A 14,395-nucleotide genomic window follows, 5' to 3' on the forward strand; every position below is an offset into this window, starting at 1 on the left:
AAGCCCCCCCCCACTTCTACCACTGAGGATATTATCTAGTTGGGTCGTGAAATGTCTGCAAGAAATGCGCTCTACATGGGGCTGCCCTTGAAGAGTGTTCGAAGACTCCAATTAGTCCAGAACGCAGCCGCGCGAGCGATTGTGGGTGCACCAAGGTACACCCACGTTACACCTATCCTCCGCGAGCTGCACTGGCTACCTATTAGTCTCCGGACCCGCTTCAAGGTGCTGGTTGCTACCTATAAAGCCCTACATGGCATCGGACCTGGGTACCTGAGAGACCGCCTCCTGCCGATTACCTCCCATAGACCGATCAGATCTCACAGGTTGGGTCTCCTCCGGATTCCATCCGCCAGCCAATGTCGGCGGGCGACTCCCCGGGGGAGAGCCTTCTCTGTTGCAGCTCCGGCCCTCTGGAGCGAGCTCCCTGTTGAGATCCGGATCCTTACTACCCTCTCGGCCTTCCGCAAAGCCACCAAGTCCTGGCTGTTCCAGCAGGCTGCGAGGGGGGGGGGGGGGCTGAGAAGCATCTACCTCCATAGAAATTGTGAATGTTGGTTTTGTTTTTAATATGTTGTCTTTGTCTTGTTCCCCCCCTTTCCCTTGTCTTTTGTGAGCCGCCCGGAGTCTTCCGGGAGTGGGCGGCATACAAGACAAATAAATAAACAAACAAACAAACAAACAAACAAACAAACAAATAAAAAAAACTTCCAAGCTTAGAAGATCAACAAAGACCACATAATCCTTCTCCCTGCAAACCCCTCCTCCTTCTAGCACTGAGGATGTTCCCTAGTTGGGTCGTGAAACGTCTGCAAGGAAACCACCAAACTTGGAGAGCACCAAGGACCCCACAGCCGTCCTCCTCCTGCTGGCAACCCCCCCCCTTTCTAGCACTGGTGGAGAAAAGAGAGACCGACGACTTGATGGGTTTTTTCCTTTATTTAACAGATTCTTATGCCCAGCGTTGGGCAACTCACCACAACAAACCTCACCATTCTTTTCCAGCTTTTAAAACTCTCAGAAATTCAACGCTTCTCTCAGCCGCAGCACACAATTGGATGCCCACTTTGTGTTACCCCGAACTCCGTTTAAGTGGTCAGTCCCAGGAGCCTCTCGCTGAATTCCCAGAGCTTCTTGGCCAGCTGGTCATCGCAAGCCGGTGCCGAGGGCACCTTCGGCTGGCAGTCCACGAAATACCACCCGCTCAGCCCCTCGATGCCCTCCTCGGTGGCGCAGTAGATGGAGGTCTGGGCACCAGCTTCGCTATTTCGGATGAACGGCTTGATGAACCAAAGGAACCAAAATACCCACGATGGAAAGGAGCGATTAATTTCGGTTCTAACAAATCCTGAAAGCAAGAGAGAGATGGTTGAGTGAATGGCCTGGGGTGGAAGGCGGCAGCTTCCAGAGTGACCCAGATGGAGGAGGAGGAGGAGGAGGAGGAGGAGGAGGAGGAGGAGGAGGAGGAGGAGGAGGAGGAGGAGGAGGAGGAGATCCCCAATAATCAGAGAGCACCAAGGATTTCCCCCCCCAACGTTCTTCCTCCTCTTCCTCCTCCTCCTTTACCCCCCTCCTCTCTAGCCCTGATTATGTTCCCTTGTTGGGTCATGAAATGTCTGCAAGATAACCACCAAGCTCAGAGAGACCCAAGGACCCCACAGTCCCCCTCCCCATTTTCTCCTACTCCACTTTGCAAACCCCCTCCCCTTGTAGCCCTGATTATATTACCTAGTTGAGTAACGAAACGTCTGCAAGAAAACCACCAAGCTCAGAGAGCACCAAGGACCCCACGACATCGCTCTGAGATACAACCATCCTCTTTGCCAGCAAAATAATATTAATAAATAAAAAAATTAAAATAATTGAAATGCCCAATGGCCAATTAATTAAATGCAATGAAAATGAAACCTACAAATACTTAGGCATTCTGCAGTTGGATAACATCAAGCATGGAGAAGTAAAAACTATTGTCAGGCGAGAGTACACCAACAGAGTTAGGAAAATTTTGAAATCTAAACTGAATAGTGGAAATACAATCAAGGCCATAAATACCTGGGCAATACCAGTTATAAGATACACAGCTGGTATAGTTAACTGGACACAAGCTGATTTGGACATTTTGGACCGAAAAACCAGGAAACTAATGACAATGCACTACAGTTTACATCCACGTGGTGATAGTGATAGACTATATCTGCCCCGAAAATCAGGTGGCAGAGGATTATTACAAGTGAAGCAAACAGTTGAAGAAGAAAAACATGCACTGGCTGATTATTTAAAAGAAAGTCAAGAACATCTATTAATCGAAGTAAAGAACAAAAATCTACTGAAGGCCCAACAGACGAAACAAGAATACAGAAAAGATGTGATAAAATCAAGAATGGAGAGTTGGCAGAACAAAGCACTGCATGGCTAATTTCTGGAAAAAATAAAAGATAAAGTGGACAGTGAACAAACTTGGTTATGGTTAACAGCAGGTACATTAAAGAAAGAAACAGAGTCACTAATCCTGGCTGCGCAAGAACAAGCTATCCGCACAAATGCCATTAAGGCCAAAATTGAATGATGATGCCAAATGCAGACTTTGCAAAGAAGCTGATGAAACTGTTGATCACATACTCAGCTGCTGTAAAAAAAATCACCCAGACTGATTATAAATTGCGGCACAATTCAGTAGCACAAATGATCCACTGGAATTTGTGCAAAAATTATAATATCAAAACAGCAAAAAACTGGTGGGAACATCAGCCTGAAAAAGTCACCGAAAATCAGATGGTCAAGATCTTGTGGGATTTCCGTATATAAACGGACAAAATACTGGCGCATAATACACCAGACATCACACTGGTTGAGAAAAACAAGGTCACAATCATAGACATTGCAATACCAGGTGATAGCAGGGTCGCCGAGAAGGAACATGAAAAAATCGCGAAATACCAGGATTTAAAAATCGAAATTCAACGACTATGGCACAAACCAGCAGTGGTAATTCCAGTGGTAATTGGCACACTGGTGCTATTCCAAAAGCACTGGAATTACATTTAAAACAGTTAAAAATTGACAAAATCACCATCAGTCAAATGCAAAAAGCCGCACTGCTTGGATCTGCACGCATATTACGAAAATACGTTACGACGTCCTAGGCCCCTGGGTGGGGCCCGACTACTAATCAATGCCAAATCCAGCGAAAAAACTGTCCACTGTGATACAATTGTGATAACAACAACAACAACAACAACAACAGAATCCAGACTGACTGGCACTTGGCCCACAACACACCTGACATAACAATAGTTGAAAAGAAAAAAATGTATGGTTCATTGACATTGCAATACCTGGAAATGCGCGAATTGAAGATAAACAGCAAGAAAAAAAACACAAAGTACCGGGACTTGCAAACTGAAATTGAGAGACCACGGAAAGAGAAATCGTGTGTTGTCCCAATTGTAATTGGTGCCCTTGGAGCAATACCCAAAGGGCTCCCTCGCTATTTGGAAATTTTAAATTTATTAGACTTGAACATTCTGATTCTACAAAAAACTGCCCTACTTGGAACAGCTTCTATCCTCCGACGTTACCTTAACGGTTCCTAGGTCCTTGGTTAGGACTCGAGCTGTTGAGCTACCAACCAGCCCCAAAGGCTGTGAATCTCACCAAAGATTAACCACACAATAATAATAATAATAATGATGATGATGATGATGATGATGATGATGATGATGATGATGATGAACTAACTCAAAAACAACCAACCAACTGATGAACTAACTCAAAAACAAAAAGAATTGAAGGACAAGATAAATGGGCATTTTCTGTCTAATGAGGAAAGGCAACGTTTACCATCACTAAAAACTGTGCCTAAGAAAATTTGGGCCCCTATCATGAAAATGGTTAATGCAGTGTTTTCAACAATTGAACCGGGATCCATCTTGGAAACGAATCAGTTAATGTACAGTGCAGCTGTAATAGTCACTAATGAACTAGGCATTAAAATTAAAGTACCTAGTCACACAACAGAAAAAGCATCAAAGCCAAAGTGGAAAATCCGTCTAGAACAAAAAGTCAAAAAATTAAGGGCAGATGCTAGTAACTTAAAGAACATGCATGAGCAACGGCTTAAAAACAACAAAATCATAGATCGGCTAATCAGAAGATATAGATTGGATACAAGAAACATCAATGAAGCTGTAGAGATTGTAAAACAGCAGATAACAGCAATAGCTAGAAAAATTGAAAGATATGAGGCACGAATCATCCAATATAAACAAAATCAGCAATTTCGATCAGACCAACGGCGTTTTTATCAAAGTCTTAATGTAAATGGTGACACCAAAAGTGAAAAACCAGAAAAACAGGCCACAGTTGAATTCTGGAAAGAATTGTGGGAAAATGCAAAGGATTACAACAAGGAAGCAAAGTGGATACATGACTTTGAGAAAAGCATTGGCAACAAACAAATGCAAGTATTAGAAATAACAACTAAGATGGTCAAAAATCGAGTTAAAAAGGTAAAGAATTGGACATCACCTGGAAAAGACCAATTACATGGTTTCTGGCTCAAATATCTGACCAGTTTACATGCAATATTGGCCAGGCAACTGAATGAAATTTTACAAAAGGGCCAAATTGATGAATGGTTGACAACTGGAAAAACATACTTGATTCAGAAAGATGCAACTAAAGGAACAACACCTGAAAACTACAGACCAATAACATGCTTGCCAACAACCTTCAAATTACTCACAGGCATTATTGCAGATAACATGATGGATTATTTGGAAACAAACAACATCTTGCCAGTAGAGCAAAAAGGCAACAAAAGAAGGAGCAGGGGCACAAAAGATCAGCTCCTAATCGATAAGATGATATTAGAAAATTGTAAGAACAGAAAAACGAACTTGAATATGGTCTGGATTGATTACAAAAAGGCATTTGACTCACTGCCACATAGTTGGATCATAAAATGCTTAGAAACAACTGGCATTAGCAAAAATATTACATCCTTTACTGAAAAGGCGATGAAACAATGGAGAACTGAGTTGGCAGTAGGGAATGAGATCTACGGGATGGTTAATATCAAGCGAGGAATTTTCCAGGGTGATTCACTTTCACCTCTTCTCTTCATCATCGCAATGATCCCACTATCAGTAATCTTTAAAAAAATGAAATTAGGCTACCAAACAGCCAAAGAAGCTGAAAAAAATTCTCATTTATTATATATGGATGATTTGAAACTCTACGGAAAGTCAGAAATAGAAATAGAACAATTCTGTTGTTGCGAATAATAATAATAATAATGCTATTTTTGAATTGTCTCTTTCCCTCCCTTATCCTCGTCCCAGCCCAGAATTGGGGAGGAAGAACCCTTTTCAAGAGCAGAAAGACCAGAGTGAAGAAAAGAGAGACCAACAACTTGAAGGAGGTGAGTAAGGGGGGACCAGCTGGAGAAGGACAGGAAGAGGAGGAGGTGAAGGAGGAGGAATGAAGGAGCAGAAAAGGCAGAAGATAAGTAAGAGACTGGGGGAAATCTCATCTCTGTCTTGGACTAGAAGACCTCCAAGGACCCTTACCACCCTAAGATTCTAGAATTCTGGACTTTGGATGGTGGGAGACCCCTCCCTCTCCAGCTGAGATCGATGGAGGAAACTCCCGAGGGGGCTCTGCAGATGGGGTCGAGGGGGGCTCCAGTGGGAGAGAAATGCCCGACAGAGCTTCAGCCGGACCTGTGGGGGCTCCATTTGGGGGGCCTTGGAGCCGGACTCTTACTCACCTGGATGAACCGCATAGCAGGAGACGTTGGTTCCTTCCAGCCGGTTGGCCAACTCTCTTGTGTGGAGAATGTTGGCTAGTTTGCTGCTGGCATATGTATGTAGGGCCTTCTGCATTCCCTCCACCGGTTTGTGGATGGTCCGAAAATCGATCTCCCCAAATTTGTGGGCGTTTGAGGTCAGAATTACGATCCTGCTCGGGGCGCAGCGCTTCAGCCGGTCGAGGAGCAGGTGGGTCAGCAGGAAGTGGGCCAAGTGGTTGACCTGGAAGGCCTGGTCAAAGCCATCAGCAGTTGGACCAGGCTTAAGGACTCCTGCCAGAAAAGTAAGTGGGTTACAGGTAGTCCTCAGCTTATCACCACAACCAAGGTCTCGAAATCCCAGGGGTCACAGGAGTGGCCTGTTTTAGAACTGTCATGCCCTGCTGCAACCATAATGGGCAGGCTCCATCATGGTCATAAGTCAAGGACTACCCATAAAGCTTTCAGGTTGGTCTAATGCAGTGATGGTGAATCTTTTCAGCATTGAGTTCTGAAACTGGAAATGCGCGCACGCGCCAGAGCCCAAAAACCCGTAGACCAGCCGGAATAGTAGCTGGCAATGGACCATGTGCCCACAGAGAAGGCTCTGTATGCCACCTCTGGCATGCGTGCCATAGGCTCCCCATCACAGGTCTAGTAGTTAAGCCTAGAAAATGGGAGACCATGAGTTCGAATCTTACCTTAGGCAGGAAAGCTGGCTAGATGTTTTTGGGCCAGTCTTTCTCCCTCCCTCTCTCCCTCCCTCCCTCTTTCTCAGACCAACCCACCTCACAGGGTTAGAGAAATCCCACACACACCACCACCCCCGCAATATTCTCCCCTTTCTCGCCCAGAGACCCTGGGGAGGGTCTGCTCTGCCCCCACCTGCGTTGTTGATGAGGATGTCCAGACGGGGCTCCGATTCTAAGAAGGTCTGCGCAAAAGCTCGCACGGAGTCCAGGCTGCCCAGATCCAGGATCATCAGGATCACCTCCGAGTTCCCACTTTCCTGGAAAAGGAGCGGAAGGAATCCTGAGCCTCAGGATCGAGTACGGCTTCAAAGGCGGATCCCGACTTACTCACCTTCTGTGTAGGTCTGCTCATCTCCCGTCAATCTCCCTGGGTGGTGCGTAATAAAACAATGCAGGCAATCCTTGACTTATAACCATTCATTTAGCGAACATTCAATGAACGATGCCAATGAAAAAAAAGGGATTTATGATCGATCCTCACACTTGTGGTCATGGCAACATCTCCAGGGATCATGTGATCAAAGTTCGGGCCCTTGGCAACCAGCGTCATTTGTGATGATGGCGGTGACATCCCCAGGGTTTGTGATCATCCCAAGAGCAAAATCAATCGGTGGAGCTGGATTTACTTAACAACCGATGAAGAATGGTGATTAAGATGGATAATGAAAATCCTACAAAATACTTCCAGGAATGCAGCTGCCCCGAAAAATATGGAGTCCCCTGAATAGAACTCGGACAGGCCAAGTGGGGAATCGCTGAGAGCCTGCAATGCGACTCAGGCTCATCGGAACTCTTACATTTAGTAGCTGGAACACAGAGTGTACAATGGGCCAGAACACACAATTGTAGTTGATTAATCACAGTAGAGAGTGCGGGCTCCTGCCTGAGGCAATCTGCACTATGATTGGTTGCTGTGGGTGTAAAGGGGGAGTTTCCCTTTTTTCCCGCCTTTTTCCTCAGTGGGCTCTGTTTACTGTTTAGTTTACCTCATGATATTCCTGTTTTTCTGATTATTTTGTCTGTTGTAAATATAAATGTTTAAATATATTTATTTATATATAACTATAAGTTTTGTGTCAGTGTCTCTGATTTCATTTGGACAGTTGCCTGATCCAGATCCAACAAGATCCACTTCCAGGAATGTGGTTGCCCCGAAAAATTTAGAAGACCCCTGAATAGAACGGTTCCACCACAAAATCGCGGAGGACAAAATCGTGCTCGACGAAAGCGCACATTTGACGTCATCACAGCGCGACGAAAACATCGCGCTGTGATTGAAAAATGTAAAAATACAGCCAAAACCTTACCCTAACCCCCCCAAACCTAACCCTAACCCTAACCCTAAACCTAACCGTTAACGTAACGCTAAACCTAACGCTAACCCTTAACCTAACGCTAAACCTAACGCTAACGCTCTAAACCTGACCCTAACCCTTAACCTAACCCTAACCCTAAACCTAACCCTTACCTTTATGTGAATCGGCTTGCTTTAATTTTATTTCAATTTTTAATTTTTTTCGTCGCGCTGTGATGACGTCACATGCATGCTTTCGTCGAGCGCGATTTTGTCCTCCGCGCTTTTGACGGGTCACGGAATAGAACCAGGACAGGCCAAGTAGGGAATGGCCGAGAGCCTGCAATGCGACTGAGGCTCATCGGAACTGTTGGGATTTTGAACGGAGAGAAGCACGGCAGCTGCTTACCCGTCGGATGTCATACACAGCCGATTCTCCTCTCGCTTTGTCGCGGCAGGCCAGAATGACGCGGGCGCCTCTCCGGGCCAGATCCACCGCTGTGACCTTCCCGATCCCTGTATTTCCCCCTACGAAAGGTCAGAGAGAGGATTCACTGAGCTCACACAGCCTTTGATGGGGATCCAGGGGTTGGACCTGCATTTGTGTCCCTGTAGTTTTTGTGGTGTTGCTGTTCAAGATTCCGACTGACGAACCCAAGCAAGCAAGCACTGTCGAGAGGATCCAATCTCTTAATGCAAAACTTTGTTGAGTGCATCATTTTGGCACAGATGAAAAGGAAACCAACTCTGATTAATTCCCGCACAAGCCAGAATAGAATAGAACAGAACAGAACATATTGGAATGAAGAATAGAATAGAATAGAATTCTTTATTGGCCAAGTGTGATTGGACACACAAGGAATTTGTCTTCGGTGCATAAGCTCTCAGTGTACATGAAAGCTATATAAGTGATAAATCATGATCATAATCATCATAAATAGATTCATCATGAATCCTAAGATACAGCACTTGGTGATAGTCATAGGATACTAAATAAGCAATAAACATAAATCGTACTAGGAAACTAAATAAAACAATATATCGTAAAGATACGAGCAGCAAAGTTATAGTCATAGGTAGAAAAGGAAATAGGTAATAGGAAGGATGAGAAGAATAATAGTAATAGAGTCGTAGTAAATAGTTTGACATTGTTGTGGGAATGAGTTGTTCTAGCAGAGGGATGGTATGGGGAGAAAACTGTTCCTAGTTGTTCTGGTGTGCAATGCCCGATAACGTCATTTTGAGAGTAGAAGTTGAAACAATTTATGACCAGGATGTGAGGGGTCTGTAGCAAGGGTGGATTGCTGCTAGCATTACAGCCGGTTTTAAGGTGGCAGGCTGAACCAAGGTAGGCCTCAAGCCTGAACCAAACTAGGGTTTCATGATATTAAGCTTTAACTGTTCATATAGAAATTGCAAGGTTTGCTTTTAGGACATAGTGCGGTTAGACACGGGTTAGAAGGAAATCTGTGCATGAAATATGCTGAGGCAAAACATGTATTTTAGCCCATCTGCTGGCTTGGCTGTTAATCTGTTTGGTAGACACATATTGTTAGTTCCTCAAAATACATGCTATGTCTGTCCGTTGGCTGATCTATGTATTATGACATCCTGTAAACATACTTTCTGTAACTCAAGGGCAAATCTTGAGGGGTGTTTCCAAAACTAACAGATGGCTTTAGCTGAAAGCGATAAACTATATAAGGAATTCCCTGACTTTCACTCATTGTTCAGGCCATTCATTCTGAACCTGCGGAATAAACATTTCCTTCCCTGAAGAGCTGGCTTGCGTGTCCTGTCTTTTCTACAACAGTTTGGTCCCTGAAGCCTCCGGAGGGCTTAAACCGACCCTACAAGCAAACCGGAAGTCCATTCCCAAACTTCCGGTTTGCCCATAGGGACGGTTTTCTGCACTCCGGAGGCTTCAAGGAAGTCCTCCTGAAGCCTCTGGAGGGCCTCTGAGGGGCGGGGGAGGTTCTTTTCGCCCTCCCCAAGCTCTTATAAAGCCTCCGGAGCCTGGGGAGGGCGAAAAATGGCTTTAAAAAAGGCTGAACTCAGCTGGCCAGCGGGCGCATACATACTGTCCAGCTGACAAGTTTGCAAGTTTAATAACATTTATATGCCACCCAACCCCGTAGGACTCCGGGGGGCTTACAGTACAGAAATAAAAAAATAAAAAAATAAAACAGAGAGAAAAAAAAGATAGATTTAAAGTACAACACACACCATGCACTCCGTTCTAAATGGGGGCTGGACCGAGTTTTTTTTTGACAGGCCTAAAAAAAATAGCATATTTAATTTTCAGCAGCTGGCTCTCCAAAATAAAATCCAACAGACAGCATAACGCCTCGCGTACCCTGACAAACGTTCGCCATCCCAGCTTTAGTTTGTAGTAGACTTTTACCAGAGAAGAAACTTCACAAAATGAGGTTAAGAACCCTTACTGCCCCTTTGTCAATGCTGTTACAGGGAGCTCTGGGGATTAGAACTTTGGAAATGAGTAATGAGCGTTTGTTCTCCGCTGATCCAACGTGCTCTGATTTTCCTCATCACCCCCCCCCCCATTTCCCACTTTGTCCTCCCTATAGCAAAGGAGTGGTGGTGGGGAGGGGAGAGAAGCATCTGCCAATCCCAGCTTTTTCCACCTCTTTCAACAAACCTGCATTTCTAGCCAGCTTTGACCTTCGGTCCCCTTCTTTCCATTTCCGTATCTTAAGAAAACAATCCGTCCAAGAATTGTGTCATCTGGACCGCATCCATTTCGGTATCTCTTGCAATGGTTATTTCCCTGGTCAATCACCTCGGACTTTGATGCATTCCATCAATAAACTCACTGCAGAATTTGTTCTGCATGCACAGGATGTTCTTTGCTTACAATTGCTCATTCACAGACCGGTTCAAGTTGTATTTGTATTTAGTTTATTTGTATGGCCCTTCTCCAGGAGGGATTCAGGGCGGCGAGCAACTCAGGGGGGGAAAGGGGACATAAACACAGTACACATGATTAAAATACACGAAAATCACACACAAGGTGCTACTTGTCACCCATAAAGCCCTACATGGTAGTGGATCCGGGTACTTGAGAGACCGCCTCCTGCCAATTACCTCCACGCGACCTATTAGATCTCATCGATTAGGCCTCCTCCGAGTTCCATCTGCCGGTCAATGCCGACTGGCAACTACGCGGAGGAGAGCCTTCTCGGTGGTAGCTCCGACCCTATGGAACGATCTCCCCGTGGAGATTCGAACCCTCACCACCCTCCAGACCTTCCGCACAGCCCTCAGAATCTGGCTATCCCGTCAGGCCTGGGGCTAAGACTGTAACCCGCCCGAATGGTATGAATGTTGCGTTTTTAATTATGTATTGTCTTATATGTTAAAAGTTTGTCTCCCCCTCCCCCTTGGGTTGTGAGCCGCCCTGAGTCCCCCCAGGGAAAAGGGCGGCATATAAATAAACTTCAAACTCAAACTCAAACACAGCCATACAAGTCGAGAGGGGAGGGGAACTCATCAACCCCAGGCCTGCCGGCACAGCCGGGTTTTGACGGCTTTCCGGAAGGCCTGGAGAGAGGTGAGTTGCAAGGGCATTGGAAAAAAGTGACTTACGACTGGTTCCTTGCACTTACGACCGTCATAGCATCTCCATAGTCACCTGCTCCAAATTCAACACCTGGGAACCAGTTTGTGTTTACTTGCTTCTGACAAGCAAAATCCAAGGGAGAAACCCGATTCGCTTAACGACTGCAATGATTTACTTAACAACCATGGGGGGGAAGATAATAAAATCAAGCATGATGCACTTAAGAACTGCCTTGTTGAGATTCGACAGGTAGTTCTCCAGCTGGACAGGTGTGGGAGATGTGGGCTCCTAAGAGTCTCGCATGAACCCTGCCTGACGAACCATCTCCGAAGATTCTTTTGAATCGGAACCCCCCACTGGAGGTGGGGCCGAAGAAGGGCAGCGTCTCATCTGACCCTGAGAGAAGCAACAGATCTCTCGTGGGTTAGAGATTTGCCTATGAATAGGAGTTGGGGTGGCAGCCTTCATGGCTGACAAGACACGGGCCTTTTTGTCAAAATAAGTTTGGAACAGGCGGAGACCGGGAGAGATAAAAGTCCTGGTAAGAGAATTTAACTAACCCACAATTGTAAATTAAATCTGGAAAAGGGGGAATAAATATTACTATATTACAGCAATAGCAGTTGCAATAGCAGTTAGACTTATATACCGCTTCATAGGGCTTTCAGCCCTCTCTAAGCGGTTTACAGAGTCAGCATATTGCCCACAACAACAATCCGGGTCCTCATTTTACCCACCTCGGAAGGATGGAAGGCTGAGTCAACCCTGAGCCGGTGAGATTTGAACCGCCGAACTGGAGAACTAGCAGTCAGCTGAAGTAGCCTGCAGTGCTGCATTTAACCACTGCGCCACCTCGGCTCTTTACCATATATGGCCGCTGCATGGCTGCTCCCCGGCTAGGGAATAAATAGAAGGAAAGGAGAGTGGCGGTCGTAGGAGACAACAGTTCGTATTTCTGAAGATTTTGCCCATTGTATTTCCGGCCGCAAAGACTGCTTGCCAGAAGGTAATTTGCAGCCTTTCGGCAGCCTTGCAATCATTTCAAGGAACCATTAAGGTCTGTTACTGCTGTGAACTCCTTGAAGGACTCTTGACTGGAGTTTTTGGTGAGTGTGAATGCACAAGAGGGAAATAAAGGGGTCTGTTTCTGGTATCTGCCAAGGCCGGGTCAAGGACAGAAGTTAAACATTAATTCCGTGCTGTGTTTCCTCCATTTGTCAGTTAATTAATCAGCAAAGAGTCCATCGGTTTCTTCTGCTTGTTTGGTTGCCCTGGAGTCTGAGTTTCCCTTCTTCCTCTTTCGCCCCCTTCCTCCTTCTGTGATTGGGGATCTACTGGTGCTTGGAATGAGGTTCTAGAGGATCCTAAGGATTGGCTCCCCTCCCCGCTCAATGTTAGGGTAAAGCCCTTGGGATAAGAGGAGCCGGTCATTCCCCGAATATCTTCTTCCCAGTCCTGGTGAGGTTCACCCCATCCCTTGCCAGGGGCCCTTCGTGGAGGTCATGCAGACCAGGGTCTCCCCAGGACGCCTCTCTTTAAGCCAGTGCTTCGTTTCTGGAATGCTTTGCTGAGGGTCTCCTGCTGGAGCAGAAGGGTTGGACTAGAGGACCTCCAAGGTCCCTTCCGACTCTCTTGTTCTGGTCGTCCTTCCGGGGCTCTCCCTGGCTGGTCCAAGCGGGGGTCTCCGGCAGCCCAGCCCTCCTTTCCCCCCTGCGCTTCCGCACCCCTTCCTTCCTTCCTTCCTTCCTTCCTTCCTTCCTTCCTTCCTTCCTTCCTTCCTCCCTCCCTCCCTCCCTCCCTCCTTCCTTCCTTCCTGGCTGGCCGAGGTCCGAGGAAGCCCCGGGGACGGCTGGCCTCTGCGGAGCCTCCTGGCTCAGTCCTGACCCGCTTTGTCCCCGAGGGGCTTTTTCCGGCCGGACTTTCTCGGTTGCGCCTGAAGCGCCTTCGGCTCAAGCTGGACCGGGATGGGGCAGAAACTCCGCGGGGAAACCTGGGTTGGGGGTCGCCTTTCCACCCGCGTCTCCCTGGGACCTTCGCGCTGCGCTTTTGCTCCGGGAGTTTGATCTGCGCGGAGCCCCTGAGGTGGGAGGGGGGCTTATGGAAGGGAGGATGAGACAGAGAGAGAGAGAGAAAGAGAGGGAGGGAGAGAAAGAGAGGGAGAGAAAGGAAGAAAGGAAGGAAGGAAGGAAGGAAGAAGAAAGAAAGAAAGAAAGAAAGAAAGAAAGAAAGAAAGAAAGAAAGAAAATGAGAGGCAATGCCCCCAACCCCTCTTCCTGTCCAGCTAACCTGTGATGAGCACCGTTTTGCCCCGCAGGCTGACCGTGTTCCGACACCGGGTGGCCGCCACGAACTTGTAGTAAAGCAGCGCGTAGAGACCCAGCAGCAGCGCCGCGGCCGCCCCCAGCGCCCCCGCCGCCTCCATGGCCCGATCCCCGGTGCGGCCTCGCCAGCGCTTGCGTCCTTTTCCCTGGGACGGCCCCTGCCCCGCCCCCGAGTGGGACAGCCTCGATCACACGCAGCGCTGCCACCCTCTCGCCCTCCCGTCGGCCCCTCCTCCTGGGCTCTCCTGGTGGTCTTCCATCCTGCGTCCGAAGGGGAGGGTCCCCTGGCCGCCAGCAATCTGCAACCCCCTCGCCCTCCTTGGCTAGGAAAGGAGGGAAGGAAGGAAAGAAAGAAGAAGGAAAGAAGAAGGAAAAAAGGAGGGTGATAGGAATGAGAAGGAAAGAGGAGAGGGAGGGAGGAAAGGTAATAGGAATGGGAAGGTAGGAAGAAGGGAAAGATGGAAAGAAGGAAAGGAAAGAAGGAAAGAAATGTGATAGGAATGGAAAGGCAGGAAAGAAGGAAAGAAAGATGATCAGAATGGGCTAGGGTTAGGGTTAGGAAGGAAGGAAAGGAGAGAGGGGCGGAAGGAAGGAAAGAAAGAAGGAAAGAAGGAGGGTGATAGGAAGGAAGGAAGAAGAGTGGGAGGGAGGGAGGAAGGG

The 14,395-nt window shown here is 47.1% G+C and overlaps 1 protein-coding gene across 1 annotated transcript; it reads right to left on the minus strand.

The window, feature by feature from the left end:
• Positions 1-920: 920 nt before the first annotated feature.
• Positions 921-13,859, minus strand: LOC148042360 (dehydrogenase/reductase SDR family member 13-like). Its single transcript, XM_087702816.1, has 5 exons — positions 13,701-13,859; positions 8,244-8,362; positions 6,674-6,797; positions 5,771-6,082; positions 921-1,348 (listed from the first exon to the last, which is right to left on the minus strand). The coding sequence occupies exons 1-5, from the start codon at positions 13,834-13,836 to the stop codon at positions 1,089-1,091; spliced, it is 951 nt and encodes a 316-aa protein (XP_087558942.1). The 5' UTR covers positions 13,837-13,859; the 3' UTR covers positions 921-1,088.
• Positions 13,860-14,395: the final 536 nt, after the last annotated feature.

This window comes from Thamnophis sirtalis, unplaced genomic scaffold (genome assembly GCF_051295495.1).
Source record: "Thamnophis sirtalis isolate CommonGarterSnake01/CBP01778 unplaced genomic scaffold, rThaSir2_p1.2 scaffold_17, whole genome shotgun sequence".
NCBI classification, from domain to species: Eukaryota; Metazoa; Chordata; class Lepidosauria; order Squamata; family Natricidae; genus Thamnophis; species Thamnophis sirtalis.

What these genes read in the sequence shown, in the direction of transcription:
- LOC148042360 (XM_087702816.1), bottom strand. Translation starts at nt 13,836, where the DNA reads ATGGAGGCGGCGGGGGCGCTGGGGGCGGCCGCGGCGCTGCTGCTGGGT. An exon ending in CTGTGTATGACATCCGACGG is followed by an intron (nt 6,798 to 8,243) that starts GTAAGCAGCTGC and finishes CTCCTTTTCCAG; the next exon opens with GAAAGTGGGAACTCGGAGGT. An exon ending in CTGCTATGCGGTTCATCCAG is followed by an intron (nt 1,349 to 5,770) that starts GTGAGTAAGAGT and finishes TCTTGCTTTCAG; the next exon opens with GATTTGTTAGAACCGAAATT.